Source organism: Neocloeon triangulifer, unplaced genomic scaffold (assembly GCF_031216515.1).
Source record: "Neocloeon triangulifer isolate White Clay Creek 2 clone unplaced genomic scaffold, ASM3121651v1 ptg000022l, whole genome shotgun sequence".
Lineage (NCBI taxonomy): Eukaryota > Metazoa > Arthropoda > Insecta > Ephemeroptera > Baetidae > Neocloeon > Neocloeon triangulifer.
In genome coordinates this window covers 5812627-5830356 of record NW_026775562.1, presented here as the reverse complement: position 1 = coordinate 5830356, position 17730 = coordinate 5812627, and the positions used below count along the sequence as shown (strand labels likewise).

General features: G+C 36.1%; 4 protein-coding genes across 4 annotated transcripts; 2 read left to right on the top strand and 2 right to left on the bottom strand.

Moving 5' to 3' along the window:
* The first annotated feature begins 425 nt into the window (after positions 1-425).
* LOC132204746 (ankyrin repeat and SOCS box protein 12-like) lies at positions 426-3952 on the top strand. The gene is made up of 5 exons (XM_059633467.1): positions 426-742; positions 1706-1941; positions 2837-3060; positions 3113-3291; positions 3384-3952. Exons 1-5 carry the CDS (start codon positions 556-558, stop codon positions 3509-3511), a joined length of 954 nt encoding a protein of 317 aa, XP_059489450.1. The 5' UTR covers positions 426-555; the 3' UTR covers positions 3512-3952.
* Positions 3953-4179: 227 nt separating this feature from the next.
* LOC132204534 (TGF-beta-activated kinase 1 and MAP3K7-binding protein 1-like) lies at positions 4180-7695 on the top strand. The gene is made up of 8 exons (XM_059633086.1): positions 4180-4505; positions 4560-4702; positions 4939-5230; positions 5874-6050; positions 6108-6264; positions 6400-6499; positions 6811-7099; positions 7388-7695. The coding sequence occupies exons 1-8, from the start codon at positions 4364-4366 to the stop codon at positions 7543-7545; spliced, it is 1458 nt and encodes a 485-aa protein (XP_059489069.1). The 5' UTR covers positions 4180-4363; the 3' UTR covers positions 7546-7695.
* A 7-nt stretch (positions 7696-7702) lies between these two features.
* LOC132204535 (opsin, ultraviolet-sensitive) lies at positions 7703-12988 on the bottom strand. The gene is made up of 8 exons (XM_059633088.1): positions 12880-12988; positions 9502-9681; positions 9042-9257; positions 8756-8886; positions 8527-8699; positions 8233-8390; positions 8079-8180; positions 7703-8017 (listed from the first exon to the last, which is right to left on the bottom strand). The coding sequence occupies exons 1-8, from the start codon at positions 12951-12953 to the stop codon at positions 7909-7911; spliced, it is 1143 nt and encodes a 380-aa protein (XP_059489071.1). The 5' UTR covers positions 12954-12988; the 3' UTR covers positions 7703-7908.
* Positions 12989-15238: 2250 nt separating this feature from the next.
* Positions 15239-17176, bottom strand: LOC132204431 (uncharacterized). The gene is made up of 2 exons (XM_059632927.1): positions 16729-17176; positions 15239-16035 (listed from the first exon to the last, which is right to left on the bottom strand). Exons 1-2 carry the CDS (start codon positions 17089-17091, stop codon positions 15343-15345), a joined length of 1056 nt encoding a protein of 351 aa, XP_059488910.1. The 5' UTR covers positions 17092-17176; the 3' UTR covers positions 15239-15342.
* Between the last annotated feature and the right edge of the window lie 554 nt (positions 17177-17730).

Sequence of the window (17730 nt, the reverse complement as noted above, 5' to 3'; positions counted from 1 at the left end):
GACATCATAATATTTTTTTCTTTATTCAATCGATTTTTGGAACAATTATTTAAATTTTTTGCCATCAAAGAACCAGTTGATCAAAGCAATCAAAATATCATCTGAGTCCATTATACTCTTTTTAAATTTCAATTCCTCAAATAGATTAAATTAAATTTCTGAAATATAGAAACCATTATTGATAATAAGTGCATCCGGAGTTTTACATATACTATTTTTTAGTATGGTCAATTCACTCAAATATATATTTTGAATAAAAAACAGTATTAAAAAATTTCTCGCTTGTTAATAATAGCAAAAAACTGCACTCCGGAGTTTATTTTGGTGCGCGCACCAAAATGCATAGTATCAACGAAAGTAGGTCACGGTCCTTTTGGCGGGGCGTGCGCAAAGCAGCGAATTTTACTATGCCTGCCTGGGCCAACCACATCTGTGTAGTAACAGCAGACGCGGCTCGCGGTGCTCCTCGTTGGCGGCGGAATTGCGCAGCAGCTCGGTTGATCTCTTTTTTCAGTCTGCGGGCAGATTGGATTTCCTCCAATTTCCAAGAGAAAAATGCTGCAAGCCATCCAGGTGCACGCCGAGGCCGTGCAGGACAACTACGAGTCGCTGCACGCGCTGTCCTGTCAGGCGTCGGCCGAGGACATCAGGGCCATGTCCGACAAGATGCACGAGGACCCCGAGTCGCTCCATAGGATTTGCATGCCGCTGCTCACCACGCCACTCCACCACGCGGCAGCAAGTAAGACCCGATAATTTTTAAAAACATTTTGATAAGAAAAATTTCATTGAAATTTCCAATTGGAATTAATATTGGAATTTAGTTATAAATAAATATTTTATAATTCAAAGAAGAAAAAATATATAATAATTGAAATTAATTTGGTTTAATTTAATTAATTTCGGGTAAAAGGATATTTCGTTTGAAAAAGTAAACAAAATTTATGAATTAATTAACGACTTTGTAAAAAAAGTTACAAGTTGTAATTAGTAAAGCTTAAAATAAAAAAAGGAATTAAAATTCTCATTATGTTCTTAAAGTTAAATGAAAATTATAAACACTTGAATAATTTTATCCTTTTAATTTAAGTGATCTTTCATTTTTTTTTTTAATTATCAGTTTTTGCATAAAATTTATTCTGAAATTAATTGTTCTTTTATTTTCATTAATAATAAGACAAATGTAAATTTGTAAACTTTATTATTTTAATTATTATTGGTGATTTGAATTTAAAATCGGCTTTTCCTCGATGGGTTTTTGTGAGTTGTTTATTGTTTAAGAAAAAACAATATCCTGCTCTACATGTTTCGGCTGCGGGCTGCAGCCATAATTCATGAGCTGCGAAAACATTTTGACAAAAATTAGTACAAAATTAAATCTTTTCAAAAATTATTTTTCTTTCAAATTGACAATTTTCATGAAAAATTATTTAAATTAACATTTCTTCACAAAATAATTTTTAACATAAAATTTGACATTTAATTAAAAATATTTTTTAAAACATGAATTTTTTATAGTAATTTTGGTCAGAATATTTAAACGTGTGTTTTTGTTATTATTGTTTATTTTTGCTGAGATTTAATTTTGATTGAATTTCAATAAATTTTATAATATTAAATTTTTTAAATTAATAAAAAAATAAACTTTGTCTATAATTCTGCATTTTTTATGATCTTTTTCATTTTCAAAATTGAACTTCTTCAGGAGGACACAACGCGTGCTTGCATTTCCTGCTTGGCAAAGGCGCGCGGCCCAACATCGAAGACCGCACCGGCTGCACCCCGCTGGAGACAGCGATCAGCCACAACCACGAGGATTGTGTCCGGGCGCTGCTGGCCCACGGTGCAGACCCAAACTTCCAGTCCGAGTCCAACTTCAGACAGAGCCGCACCAGGTGCCTCACTAAAGCCTGCATGGACGGCAAAATCAACATCGTCAAGGTCTTTACGATTTTAAAATTATTGCAAAAAATTCACATTTTTCAATAATTTCAACAATGAACCTAAATTATAAAAAAAAGTGCAAACCAAAAATAATGAATAAATCTTTGGAAAAAGACTGAATGCAAAGAGAAGAATTCTTCGTATAAAAAAGGAAAAGTGGGAGCAACCCCGTGGCCCAGGTCGATATTCTGGGGACTCTAATGGGCTGTTCCTTGAAACGAGCCCTGCAAAGTGCATGCGCCGGGAAAGCCGACACGTGTCTGACCGAGTGACGTAATTTGTGCAAGGCCACGAGCTAAGCGCAACCGCGGGCCAATGTCAAGTTACGCAATTCCCAGATACCAAGAATTATAGATTTGAGGGAAAAGTCTTAACTATTAATTATTACTATTTATATTGTCAAATAACCGGTTTGCAGAAACTAGAAAAAATAGAAAAAAAAGATCAATTAAATTAAAATAAAAAATTATTATTTGTTACGAGAGCGTATAACGGTCTAAAAGTTTCACTAATAATTTAAAAATAAATTTTATTATTATCATTGTTTATTCTTCACAAGTAGTCATACATGAAATCGAAAAAAAAAAAATTATTTTATATTTTACCAAAAAAAAAAATTAAAAAATATTATACAACGAATACACTGTGTCGGATGGGGTCATTTTGATCGTGGAAGTTTTGTCAAAATCCTTTCTTTTTTTGTCCAACATTTCATGTTCCTCTTCAAAAAAAGTGCTTTTCTTTCATTCATTAAATTTTTAAAACAATTTAAAGACAAATTTAATTTAAAAAAAAAAATAATAAAAAAAAAAAGAATTTTTCAATGAAATATAGATACACGAGAATTCCAGTTTAATTTGTTTTAAGATGTTAATTGGAATGTTTTTGTTAGATGTTGTTGGAGGCAGGGGCGGTAGTGGATGACGTGCCCCCCGACGCCCCCGACTACCTGCTGCTCAGCCCATGCAGTTTCGCCGTCACCTATGGCAACCCTGAAATTTTGCGCCTGCTGCTCTTCCACGGTGCCGTCACAGATTTGGGTCAGCTGCCTGAATGCAGCGACCGGCACCTGCTGGTGCTCAAACACCTCCTTCCTCACCTCGCCGTTGCTCACAAGTATAACAATTGAAATAATTTAAATTGTAAATTTTAATTGGTTTTTATGAAGAATGAGGAACGGATACGAGGCGACAAGGTTGACCATCGAGATTTTGAGAAAGTTCGGTGCTGATTTCTGCAAAAAGGACCAATACGGAAAAGCACCGAAGCAGATTATTCAAATTTTGAAAAACTCGCACATCTGTGACCAGTTTGATGACAAAATCGACGAGTACCTTGACGAGTGTGGTGAGAAATTTTATTATTCATGATTAAAAAGTCTTATCTTATTCATATTTTCAATTTAATAACTTTTAAATAATGATAATAAAATTTTGCAGCCTGTCCATTGCCCTTAAAAGACCTCAGCAGAGTAAATTTGGTCAGAAATTTGAAGACGAGATATTTCGACGTGATTCCGAATTTGAACATCCCACGATCGCTAAAACAATTTTTGAATGACATTTGAAATTGTATAAAGCAGATTATTTATTTTCAAGAAATGAAATATCTTATAAAGATATGACAATTATTTGAGCTGAGCTCAAAACGTTTCAAGAATTTATAGGAAAATTTAAGAGAAAATGAGGAAAAAAAATGAAAAAGTACAAGAAGATCGGTAAAAATGGAAAAATTTAATTTAGACAGATTTCATCTGTTAGAAATAGATACCTGTAAAGTTAAATTTTATTGTATTATTTCTTTCTAAGTAAGTATTATGTAATTTTAAAAATATGTTTATTCCCAATTTATTTACAGTGTAAAATGTGCCTAAAAATAAGGAAAAAAATTTATGAGGCTGTTGTAAAAAGCTTAAATGTAACAAAAATTATGGTTCTTATGCTTGCAAATGATTTATTTTTAATTTAAGTATTCTCTCTATGAAAAAAATAAAATAATTTTAATCCTATTCATTTTTTATTTTACTCTCCAGTCAGATGACATACATTTAAGCAATAAGATATAATATAAAAAATAAACAGTTTAAAATATTGAAGTTAAAATTTTTTTGCTCTGATTGTGAGAATTGGTTGAGCGAGCGCCAACTTCCCCCTTGCCTGGCTGCGCGCGTACTTTCTCGCCCCGCCAAAACGATCAAAAATAGACCCCTCCCCTCTCCTGCGGACGAATGAGAAATGAGAAAGTTCCAAAACACACTCGCCGATCATCTGTTCACGTCTGGTTCTGCTTCAAAGTGATTTTTCTAAAAATATTTCGACTCTGCAGCCGAGCCGAAATTTGATTTCGGCGAACAGACCATCGAGGATTCCGAGTCCACTCCGTCAGGACGCAAAAATGTGAGCGAATCGCCGGAAAAAGTATGAAATTCACCCACGAGCAAGTCGGCAAGGCACAAGTCGACGACATGCCGATCCGCTCTGACGGCCCGACGAGACCAAACACGGTCGGCTTCGAGGTTCTGCACAGCTGGACGGACGACCTGCCCGTCTGCAGATACTCTGGTTCGTCCGAGATGCATTTATATAAATGAAAATAAAAATTTGCGGTTGTTTCAGGAGTTGGACTTTCGACGAACCAGATTTACAGGGAAGACGGATACAGGCAGGAGGACCACGAGTTCGAGGACCGGAGTTTCCACTTCCAGCTGGACGACCAGACCTTTCTCTACGGAGTCTTTGATGGACACGACGGTATCCAGGTATTAAATCCTTTAACAAATAATACGGTCAGTTTTAATATTACGTGGGTTCAACTTGAACTTGGATTAAAAGACTGGTAAGACTCTGGTTCTAAATTTTATTTATTACCTGACCCAATCGACCTGACCGAGGTTTGGACCTCTCAGCTACTCAGGGTCCAACCTAGACGAGAACCAAATTTACCCATCTAAATAAAAGATTATTTAAGATTTTTTCATCAAATGTTGTATTCCAGGCAGCGACCTTTGCTCTGCAGAGGACGGCGGCGGAAATCCTCCTCGGCCAGCTGAGTGGCAAGACTTCGGACGAGGAGATCAAGGACGTCCTTCGGCACACATTCTTTGCCGTCGAGCGAGGCTACTTTGACTCAATTGACGATAAGCTGGCTGAGAGGACCAACCTGCAGCTGGAGATTCCGCAGGGACTCAGTTCCTACGAGGCGTACCAAAAGTACCCGGAACTAGTCAACAAGCTCAAGATGCTCAACAACGACATCTCCTCCGGCACCACTGCTGTCGTCGCCCTCGGTGAGGATTGGCAGTTTTTGACAAGATCAAAATCAGTCAATGGGCCAAAATAATTTTTTACAAACATAATATATGATAAATATTGTTAATATGACTTGTTTAAAGCGTTTTGAAGATGCGAATCAAACGTGGAAAAATTTATCATGCGAGTTGACCCGAATAAGGAGCGGTGATAATTCTTTCCTAAATCATACTCTACGTTTGATTGAAAAATCGTAAAAACTCTGAAATTTATCAACCTGTAAAACTTCTAGCAAATTGTGTAAACGCAAAAAAAATTATAAAAAGTAAGAGTATTGAAAATGATTCAAAATGTACTAAAAATTTTCCTTTTATTGAGAAACAAAATGCAAATTGTTTTTAACTAAATTTTGAACAACTTATGATTTAACTACATCCATCAAATGGTTGAATGAACGAATGGAAATTTTATCCTCATAGATTGAAGCGATTAGAGTTGAAGGAAGAAATGATCATTTTTCCCAATTTTGAATTTACATAAAAAAGACCAAATTTTAAATGGCCCCAAAATTGTTCATACTCTAGTGAAAATTCTTTCCACTATGATGAAAAATTTCCTGAAGATTTAAATTTGTGGTTCATGTTCAGAAAATATTTTTAATTTACATTTCTTTTGTATCAGTTTACAGAGGGAAGCTCTATGTGGCTAACGTCGGAGACAGTCGGGCTCTCTTGTGCAAAACCGACGAGAAAGGGGTGCTCAGGGTGACGCAGCTCACAGTGGACCACGGACTGGACAACGAGGACGAACTGCTTCGTCTCTCGCAACTCGGTTTAGACGTCACCAAAATATGCCATGGTTCGAATTTGTAATATAAATTTAAATTGAAATTAATTAATTCAATTCAACCCTCAGGATCTCGACTTGGAAACCAGGAGAACACGCGGTGCCTGGGCAACTATCTGGTCAAAGGGGGCTACAAGGAGTTCGAAGAACTGGCTTGTGCCATTTCGGAGCCCGTCATTGCCGACCCGGAAATCAACGGCGGCATCCCATTGGATGAAAATAGCAGGTAATTAAATAATTATAAGAATATAAAATAAAATTATGTTCGATGAATTGGTGGTGTTATATTTGAATGAAAATTTTGCGAAAAAATTAAATGTTTATAAAAAATAAGAGATTAATTCTGTATTTGAATTTCAAGGTTTTTGCTTCTGATGTCTGATGGACTATACAAATCTCTTGAAGAGGCAACGAAAACAGAGCATGTCAACATTGACATTGCACAGATAACTGTTGAACAGGTAATTTTTCTAATTAGAGTATAATAGCAAAAAAAAAAAAAAATTGCTCAGAGGATTCATTGTCCCATCTCAAGAATGGGCTTCAATATTTGAATTTGGAATGGAAACAAATAATGTAAAGTAGTTTATTTTTTAGATAGATAGAAATCTATCCTAAAGATGGGACAGGGACACATTTTCTTGTCTCCCAAGAGGATGCTCATTTTGTAGCCTTCATTTCGGTATTTTTTTTTAACTTCGTTAAATTAAAATATTGGGGCAGAATTTCAAAATATTAATCAAATATATGATTAAATCTTTTAATGTTTTAGTTCCGGACTCAAGCCACTCTTTCTGGCGTGGCGCAGGCAGTGGTGGACAAGATTGTCCGGCAGCACCACGACATGTTTGTGGGCGGCGGCAATTGCTCGCAGCGGGACGACATCACCCTGATGGTGCGCAACTTCAACTTCCCGATGCCGAATGCGCTCCCCAACAGTCCGGTGGCGTTGCCGGCCGTCGTCTTCAACCCCATCGTCCAGCGTATCACCTACCAGGCCATCGACAGCTCCTCCACCATGCCAGAGTCCACCCTGTCCAGCAACAACTCTTACTTGCAGAGTGAGTTTGAGAATCTCAAAATCAACTTTCAGCACAAAATGCTGAATTTTGATTATTTCCAAGACTTCGGAAAGTTTAGAAACTACAAATCAATGTTGGTATTGCTTTTTTTTTTTTTTAAATTAAATATTCTCTGGAAATTTGATTCTATTACCATCTCAAGTTGTTTGTAAATAATAGATAATTTCAATTATATTTGTTTTTAAAGTAAGTTTTGCTTCAAATAGCATTTTTTTTTGTGATCTTATTTTGTATCAAATGACTAATATAATTGATATTATTTCACAGCTTGTTCTTCGAGTGAGACAAATGATAGCAGCTCAGGGCGCTACTCGAGTGGCACCAACAGTCAAGCCAGAATCAAAGCCTACGTCGACTTTTCTTCTTACTACGCCAGTGTCGGCAACGAGTCGGACCAAAATTCAAATGGCAGCTTACAATCGTAGTTCCTAACTTGTGTAAATTTTATTTATTGGCGCCCTAAAGTTATTTTGTCCGTATAGATAAAGTTTGTTGATTTATTTTATGTTTGAATAAAAAAGCTCGCATTTTATTAAAATTTATCTATCAAGACTTTTCAATTTTGTTTAGGACAGGTTTAGGAAAGAAACGAAAATTATTGCTGGTTGAATTGTATTCAGAAATAATCCTGAAGTCTACATGCAGAAAAAAAGGGATTTTTATCTTCAAATTTTCACCCTTCTCATTTTTGCGGAGAAGAAGGAAAAGCGACGAGCAGAGGTTTTCCATTAGAGAAGTCCAAAGTAGAATTGCGATTGGTCGTCAACGTTGAATTAAAATTTATTTAATTATTTTTCGGTGTTTTCAGAGGTGGCAGTTGTGCTGACTGAAGATGTGTCGGACGCAGCACTGGGCTCGTTGATTTTCAACCACGGCAGGCGTTTCTGCAGCTCGTGCCTGCATAAGAAGTTTGAAAATTAGTGTCACATGACCTGGTAGGGATCGATGAAATTATTACCTGTATCTTGGGTGACTGATGGCGTAAACATATGGGTCGATGCAGGCGACCAGTTTGCAGCACAAGGCTGGCAGCATGGACATCGTCGGGGTCAATAATGCTCTAACAAATTAATGAATTTTATTTTTATATCTGTTGCAAATTAAAAACTCACTGATTTCCAAAAGCTCCGATCAGGGCAAGAACTGCGTAGGGTGTCCAGGAAGCGACGAAAAGGGCGCAGATGCCAATTGCGGTTTTGGCGATACGGATCTCAGCAGAGGCATTTGCCTTTTCACCACTTCTCAGCGAATCCACGTTCATCTTCTTTGCCTTGAAAGTTAAAATCAATAAATTAATTATTATTTAATACTGATATATTATTCTAGATTTTAAGTGATATGCAATTTCAATTATTAAAATTCAAAAAACAGAACCAAAATTTTTATTCAATTTTTTTTTTAATTACCTGCGCCTTCAGAGCTTTTTCGTGGTTGACGACGTGGCCGACGATTTGCGAATAGAAGAAAATGATGGAGAACATCGGGATGAAGTACGAGAAGACGAAGATGAAGAAGACAAACATCTTGTTCTCCATGGTGTTGGTCAGATAGTCGAATGTGCAACTCGTCAGATAACCCTCTGCCCAAAAAGAAAGAATTAGAATAAATTACCCGCAAAAAGCAATTATTTCTAACCTGGAACGAATCGGCCCCAGTAACTGGTCAGCGGCATCAAGGTCCACGGAATAGCGTAGCCCCAGGTCAGAAGGATCATGAAGAAAACCTTGCCTTTGCTCAGTTTTCCGTCAAGGGGTCGCGAAATTGTCCTAGAAAAAAATTATAATATATTATAAAAAAAAATTAGCTCCTATAATATTTTATTACTTTCAATGAATTTTTGATTTATAAAAAAATATTAAATTAATTATAAAGACAATTTTATAATTTTAATAAAAAATTATAATGTTAGTTAAAAAGAAACCTGTATCGGTCGTAGGAAATGCAAAGGTTGGTGGTGGCCTGCAAGATTCCGGACATGGAGCCGACCGCTGCAAAAATCTGGCAGTACAGGTAGCCGAGTGCGTAGCCCTCGTGGAACGAGTTGTAGATGAAGATTGGCGTCTTCAACATCATCATGAAGTCGGCAATTGCCAGATTCACCACGAACATGTTTGATGACGAGCGCAGAGACTTGGCCCTATATGAATAAATATTAAAAAAAAAATACAGTTGAAATTAACAAGGAATGTATGCTTTTTATTTTTATTAATTAATGCCTAAATAAACAATGAACTGCTAAAATTAAATTTTGTCGCAAAATAATTTTAAATTAGAAAAAAACTCCTCATTTTAGTCCCCTTAATTCAAAGACTGACTTTCACACACTTTAAAAAAATAAGTTTGAATGGAAAAGCATATTTTCTTTAATTTCAAATTCTTACGTTCCGAAAATCCAGATGACGAGGCCATTTCCAGTGAGGGCGACGATGGTGAGGCCGATGTAGATGAGCGCCAGCATGTAGTGCCAGGAAGGGTCCGGCTCAGGGTAGGAGAGCCAGTGCTCAGGAATGTTGACCAACTCGTGGGAGGGCACATTCCAAGCTAACATGCGAGGCGCTGACCTATATCAGGAATACTAAATTAATAACTCTTTATAAATATTCCACATTTATTTTGAAAAAATTATCTGATAATTGAAGAAAATTTTAAATTGAAAACAAACTAGCGTTTTTTTTGTAATTTATAAAATACCAAAATAATTCTGGTGTAATTCTAAAAACTTTATTTTAATCTGAGCAGGGAAATTCATTTTAAAAGGTCGGCAGTGGTGCTTAAAAAAATGACTGCAGCTATACTTGTTAACAAAGACGTCACGTTTGCTAAAGAGTTTAATTATTCATTCGCACCTCACTTGACTTGACACAGAGAAAGGCGCCCATTGTCGAAGCGCACAGTTGGCACATTTTTCAGCTCGTGGCCGAGGCCAATTTGTCACACTCCAATTGATCCGACGGGTCAGGCGCGAATATAAGTAGTGCTCTTTGATTACTCAGTGACCCAACGGAGAAGGAGGCACGCTATCGACGCGTTTACGAAAACAATCGTTACACTTTTTAACCTTCAAACACATTCCGCACGACACGCGACCGTTTTATTCTAAGGGGTAAAAGTAAATTTAGTTCCGGTAAAATTATTAGGCGGAAAATATAAAAACAAGACGACTTTTTACTTGAAAATAAAGAAATAAGAATAATTTTAAGTTAGGCAATCTGCTTGTTAACCGAGCCGAGCCAGTTGCATAACTTGTCTCTCTGCAGGGGCTCCGCTTTACGTGACAGTTCTGTATTCGAGCTCAAAGTTTTGCTAATGAAAAAAGCTCGCGTGCGCTTTGTGCCGATTTTTTTCAAGGAAGAAAAATTAGCTTTAATAATTAAAAAAATTTTGCAAACTTAAAAGCAATTTATTTTTTTAAACTTTTCGTTGTTTAGATAAAAGTGCATTGAAAAAATTTAATATAATTTGGAAAAAGAATCATGAAACGGAAAATAATTATGAAATTAAAAAAAGAAAAGTTTCAACGATATTTTTATCTGGGAATTTGTTTAGTATTTAAATTTAAAATTTACACATAGCTAAATTTTTGCCAAACAGCGTGTATAATTAACATATGAATTCCGACTTGTAGTAGTCGCGTGTGTGCCAAAAGTTGAGGCTAATTATTTTCCGCCACTAATTGGGTTTGTTTGCGAGTTGCGATGCAACCGCAAAACTCGGTCAGAAACAAACACACGTCGATGCAAATTAACGCTGCTGCGCTTTATTGGTGCGGGGCCGAGCAATTTGCGCCGGCATTGAGGGTTGCCTAGTCGATAAATGGGCCGGCAAGAAGTGCGCGATTCTTGCCTAGGCGCCCACGTACGTACAAGGCCGGAAGTAATTTTAGGTTTTCCACCGACCGACCGACCGCCAACGTGCGTGATCCCTCGATATAAAGTCGCCCTGCAGCCTTAACTTACATGCACGACTTTCCTTCTTCCTACTCTCGGCGCGGCACAAATGTGAATTATACGAATCGTAAATTTTGATTTATTAACAAAGAAAGTTCAGGGCGGTTCCCTGGAGTGGAAAAATGAGACTGGAGCTCAGAATCGTAAAATTTATTGGAAATTGAAATTTTTGCAACGCTGTTTTCATGAATGAACTGAGTTTAAATTTAAATAGAAGTCTTTTTTATTGTTCTAGATATGAAAGTATGCATACTGTGGCAGAAACTGCAGTAAAAAATTTAAAATTAATATTTTTCTGTAAGCACAAGAAAAATTTTAAAAAAATCTTTATTTATAACAAGAAAATAATAATCGAAAGTTGAAAAATGAATTTAGAAAGAAAAAATAAATGCAAATTTGTTCAAAAGTTGGGCAACTTTATCAGATAATTAAATTAAAGAAATTAAATGTGTTATTCCAGTAAAAATCAAAAACTAATGCGTCACTAATGACTTTCCAGATCTTTGACCCTCGGTAAAAATAAACTAACAGTATAGGTATCTTGATTAAAATCTTAGATTTGACTCGAGATTATTCTAGTTTTTATCGTCAATTCGCATGAAAGTTTGAAGCAATGACCTGCGGTTGACATTTTTTCGGATTTTTTCCTTTACTCTTGATTTCACCGCGCGGCAAAGAATCATTTAATTTCTTCCTCATTCTCATTTCAAACCAAAATCTATAATTTGGAATTACTAGAAAAACTTTTATTTAGTTATTCTTAGAATTATTATGAAATATGTTGATAATAAAATTAAAACAAATTGCTCTTTTTACCCTCTGGATTATTAATTTTTATGAGAAAGATTTTGATGAAATACTCGTTTGGAATAATGATGGTAAAAAATGGAAAACAGAAAAGTGTTAAAGAAATATAGTTCTGCCTAGCTTAAATTGCAACAGAAGATTTATAGATCTACCCTTAAATGAAAGGAGTGTATGAAAAGCACAAGAGATAAAAGTAAACTATTAAAATTTTATTGAGCAGACAGAAAACGGCCCTGAAAATCTTCACGACCGGATTATAATTGACCCGGTGCACGAGTCAGTCATAAGTTTTGACGCAACACAAATGAATCATCGGCGGCCGAACCCTACTTTTTAAATTCAAGAACGGCATAAATTTTCCGTGACCCCGATACATATCTGCTCGAAATGTAGGCACCACTACGAATATGCGAACGGCCGAGGAAAGCAGCAAATTGATGTGAAAATCAATTGAAGGAAGAAAGAGCAAACCGCGTGCTTATTTTATATTCAATATTTTTTGTTCCAAACTCGAGGGCCTAGCACGGGTGGTTTCAACACGAAATTTAACTTCATTTGCGTCAGTGTGACTAAAAATATTTTGGATATGCAAAAAAAGGAAATATTTATCTTTTTATATTTAGAATCATTTTATAAAAGATAATTTTAAAAAGATTTTTGAAATTGTAGTTTTTTTATACTAAATTTAGGTCTTGAATGGATTGATAGAAAGTATAAATTTTCTTAAAAAGAGCAAGATTTTATTTTTAAAATTAAAAGTAAATTTTTTCTTAAAAATCAAACATTTGTTCCGAGTTCATATATGAAATAGATGCATGTACGAATTATTGTCCGAATATCAAAATCGAAAACCTTTTGCGAGAGTCGCAAAAGTCTCCAAATGAAAACAAAAATATTGAAATAGTTGAATATTCCTAAAAATCGTAGATTTAAAAAAATTCCAAAATAATTTTTCAATGAATATTCGACATGAAAAACTTGAGTGTTAGTTGTGAATTTTCGTACCTGAAGGAAGGTTCCAGGACTTGCCTGGAGACGTTTTCGTAGAGGTGCGAGAAGGCATCTGCTCTGGGCGACATGGTGGGCGCCCCAACTATAGCTCTTCTCCGGCCGAGATGACACAAATGCGTCCGATCGCATCCGCACTCGCACTTTTATCGCCCGCAAAATCCAATTAATGCCAAAACAGATCAAAATATTGTATGGGTTGTTGGCTTCTCCTTAGAAGACCCACGTGCAAATTCTCATAATTATCAAATTTATTTGAACTATTATTATGAATATTTTTATGATTTCTGACTGAAGTTTATTAAAAAGATTTTAATGTTAGTAATAAAAGTTTGCAGATAATTTTTTTTAGGTTTAGGCCCCATTTTCGCCCCCCCCCCCCCTCCTCCCTACAGATTATTGTTCTGATTAATTAATATGACCTGCATCTAGTTTTACCGGTGGCTGATGTTGATGTTTAATCCCGTGTATAAAGGGATTGCATATCACGAGGCGGGGCCGCATAAATTAATCCCATCATCGGAATACGGCATGCTCTGATGCACCTAACATGAAGCCTTTATCAAGGCCTCACTATTGTAAACAAAACGAGATCAGACGCTATAATTGGGTTATCCACAAATAAATTCAGGTGAAAATTGTACTTTTAACAGTCTTTTTCTATTTTCTTTGAAATTTATTCATGCACTTTTCTCTATTGTGAGATGTAATGCTTACCAATTAATGGGAATCAAAATAAATTAACATAATCATATTTAAAAAATTAAAGTTTAAAAATTTCAGAAAATTTGTAAATAAATTTCATGAGCAATCCCGCTGCTCACTGACCACACAAAATAATACGAATAAATAAAAATAAAGATTGATTGATCTTTACTAGGTGATTTCAATCGCGCCGGCCAAGCACAGCGGCAGTTGATGACGTCAGGCACAGTAATTGATTCAGATGGAAAATAAAAATGCTGAGCGATGTGTAGGCAAAAACATTATTAAGTCTAAAATATTTGATTTTTAAAACATTATTTTGTAACAGCTTCTCAGACGGATTTAAAAATTTTTGGAAACGGATGTGGAGTTAAAAAAACGGTGTGATTATCAATTTCTAAAATTTACTATTTCAACGGGTTTTTGTTCACTAACTAATGATATAAAATTCAGTATTAGAAGAGTAAATTGCTTTTATTTATCACTTTGCTAAGCTCACAACAATATTCTTTTCAAAAATCATTTCAAAACACAAATAATTTATACTTTTGAACAATTCAATAATTTTACTGCGTTTTGTTTGGTGATCAAATGAACTAATTACAAAATTTCAATTTGTGTGCATTAGAACAATTTTTGTGTGTTTATTATTGAACTTTATCTATATAATTCGTTTGGAATTTTTGTATTCAGTTAAGAGGCACTTATATAAAATTCTATATATCTTGTAAAAATTTTCGTTGAATTGTAATGAATTAATCTGCGTGTTAACTATATCTTTTTTCCGGTCACTTTTAATTAACATGGAGCGTCCTGCGCTTCCTGCCTTTGAAAGAGAGACAAGAAATCTGATCAAAATAAATGTACTGCGAGTTTGCACGTCATGGGGTGAGTTTAAGTACATACATTATGTTCACTGCCCATGAAGGGTAATCTTTAATATAAATTCATAGTTTTTTATATTTAACTCCAATGCCTTATTTTAGAAACCCGAAGTAGTTTTTTTTTTCAAACTCTTCCTTTTAATATATTGAAATCTCGTGATTTCTTGCATCCTTGGATATTTAATTCTAAATTTATTATTAAAAAATTAATTCATTATTGATACTAATTTTTTTTTAAATTAAACCTACATTTTATGACTTCACTTTTGAACTAGTTTGAAAAATTCTCCCCGGTATTGGAAGAATATAATAATCGTTAAATAAAAAATTGCAGATCTTCAATGTTATATTCTTAATTTCGATATTTTATTTAAAGCCATTTTTTACCTAATTAAAATTTCATCTTTTTGTAACCGAAAATTTAGAATACTACCAAAAAATACCATTTTTGTATGTTTAAAAATTCCTCATATTCATATAAAATTTAATTAACTGAAACCAAGATTAAATAAGGATATATACTGTCATTAAAAATTATTTTTTTGTATGCATAATATGCATAGGTTTTAAATAGAAAACTATAATCAATGGACCTGAATGTACAACGATAATAAACGTTTGCATAATATTTTTTACAAAACATTTCGCCCTTTTTTGAAGTATGTAACTGACCGCCATAACTTCAAATAATGAAACTTTGAATAGCTAAAAATTTGTTAATTTGTTGATCAAAACATATCGTCGTATTTTTTTTTTTAATAAAAATCTTAATAATTTTCTTCTGATCCGGCCTGAAAAATTTATTCAAACTGTTCACTGCACTTTCTGAATTTAGGAGTCTTAAAGTCGACAGTTCAAAAATTTTCGTTTCTCACACGAGCTGCACGACAAGGTCATCCTCAACCTTTTCGGCGCCGTCGACGGTGATGTTGGGCAGCGGCCGCTTCTTCCACTCAAGGCTCTGCGGCGTGTTTGGCGCCGAGCTCTTGAGACTCTTGAAGCTGCGGTTGCTGCGCATGCTGCCCCTTTTCTGCATCAACCTGAGCTGCTTGCGGACCTTGGTGCGTCTGCGCCTGATCATCTTGATGAGGACGTTGCGCGGGATGAGGCGCGGCAGGTCGCAGTGGCCCCTGACGCAGAGATAGGCGAGCGACGCCAGCGACAGCAGCGCCGGCACGGCCGGCGTCAGCAGCGACACCAGCCACGGATCGTCGACATCAGGGTCGACGTCCACGGGCATTGTCCGGTTCAACACGCGGCTGTACTGACACGGAAATTTGGCACCGACGCGGCCGAAGCGCTGCTGGAACTCGGAGCAGTTCAGGTCGTAGCCGCACCCTGCCGCGTTCACGAAAAAGCGCACCGTCCGACCTGCGACCTGATCCTCCTCAGGGTCACTCGAGTTTTGCTTCCCTGACGCATCCCCGTAAATCCGGAAACCGAAAATCTCCAGGCTCGGTGGGAAAAGTTGCAATCGGGCTGACATTTCTTGGCTCATGCCAGGTTCGAACTCGTCCACGTCGAACGCACTCAGGTTCCCCACAGCTTCCCTGACAACAGCGGTCTGCAATCACAAAAAAAAAAAAAAAACAAGATTGGAATTATTAATTTTGTTAATAACTTGTTTTATTTATAAGAAGGAAAATGAAGGGCGAGATTAGCACACAAATATTTTCTTGTAATTTATCACATTTAAACAAACGGATTTTTAAATCATCTTTTTTATATGAAAATTGAGATCTGAAATTTTGTCTAAAAGAAAATAGAAAGCAATCGTGCTGATCATTTACGACTGATTTATTACAGGAGAAACATTCGGGAAGACAGTTCAACTGTTTCAAAAAAGTCTTGGATTTTTAATTTTTTTCCCTCAATTTTTTTGGCGAAGTATTTTTATATTATAATATATTTTTTTATATATATAAAACTGAAAATGAGCATAAATTAAATTTTTCACTTTCATTCAGTTTTGCTTTACTTTATTTGATAAGGAGGGAAACAGATTGATATAATATTCTTGGAGCTTCGTATCTGCAATTTCAGGCTCGCTTTTGTATAAAAAAAAGTGTTAAAAAAATGATAAAAATAATTCGCAACTAAATTTGATTTTTAGTCAATTTCTTGGATTTGCTAACAAATTTTTAGAAATCACATCATTTTATACTGATTTATTTTTAATATGGGAGTTCGCTTGCATTTGTGCATTTTTTAACTTATGGTGCAGTATTTTTTTTTTAAATCAATTAAAAATTTTTACCTGATGAAAATTTTGAACTGTGGTCGGGGTGTCGTTGAGGTGGTCCAGGGGGTAGACTTTGACGAGGAGGTGGAAGCAGGTGTAGAGGACGGGCGGGTCGGCGCACAGGTTCTTGCAGGAGGACCAGCCCTGGCAGCGCGTCGAGCCCGAGTGGACGTAGGACTGCGCGAGGACGCACGTGTGCGTGCGGAAGTGTCCGAGGACGGTGGCGGTGAGCGGGTCAGTAACCGCCATCAGGGCAAGCACGAACAGCGAGAAGCTGACGGCGGACACGGCGGCCAGCACCTTGGCCACCAGGTCCGCCTTCCACCCCACTACCCGCTCCTCCTCGTCCGTCTCCGGATAGACCTTCGGACGGCCCATCGATGCCCCATCGTCTCAGCCCAGCCGCTCGCCGCCGACTGAACCAAGAAATGTCCTTTTTCCTTCGCGTGCGCCGCGCCAGCACCACCGCCACGCCATCTAAATTATTCAGCCTCTCTTTTCTTACCTATGAACTCGCGGGTCCGCCTGACCAATTTGCATTCTGCTGAATTTCCGTCAAAATATTATGACCGGCTTATCCCGAAGCGTGACAATGCGTTTTCACCTCACAATAAAAAGAGTGTGGTGAAAATATTATTACAACAACACGCGTTGATTATTGAATTTTCAATCTATAGATTTTCATTCATCGTGTCTAATCAAGTTTTCCGCTTTATTGTTATTGATTTCAATTTTACTGCATTGAATGAGCAGGTCATCGACTATCAAAGGCGATGCATTTAAATAATCATACATTAAAAAATATCACATAATTAGTTTTGAAAGCATACGTGGTATTTTTTCTTATTAAATTTATTTTGTTCTATTCAAATTTTATGACAAAAGAGATTAGTAGCGACACATATATATGTTTTTCGACATATTTAGCTTGTAAACCCCGCATTTTTCTCCTTTAAGAAGTTATTTTGTTGCTAAAAATTCAAAAATACCTAATTTTAGAATATCGCAATTTAAGCT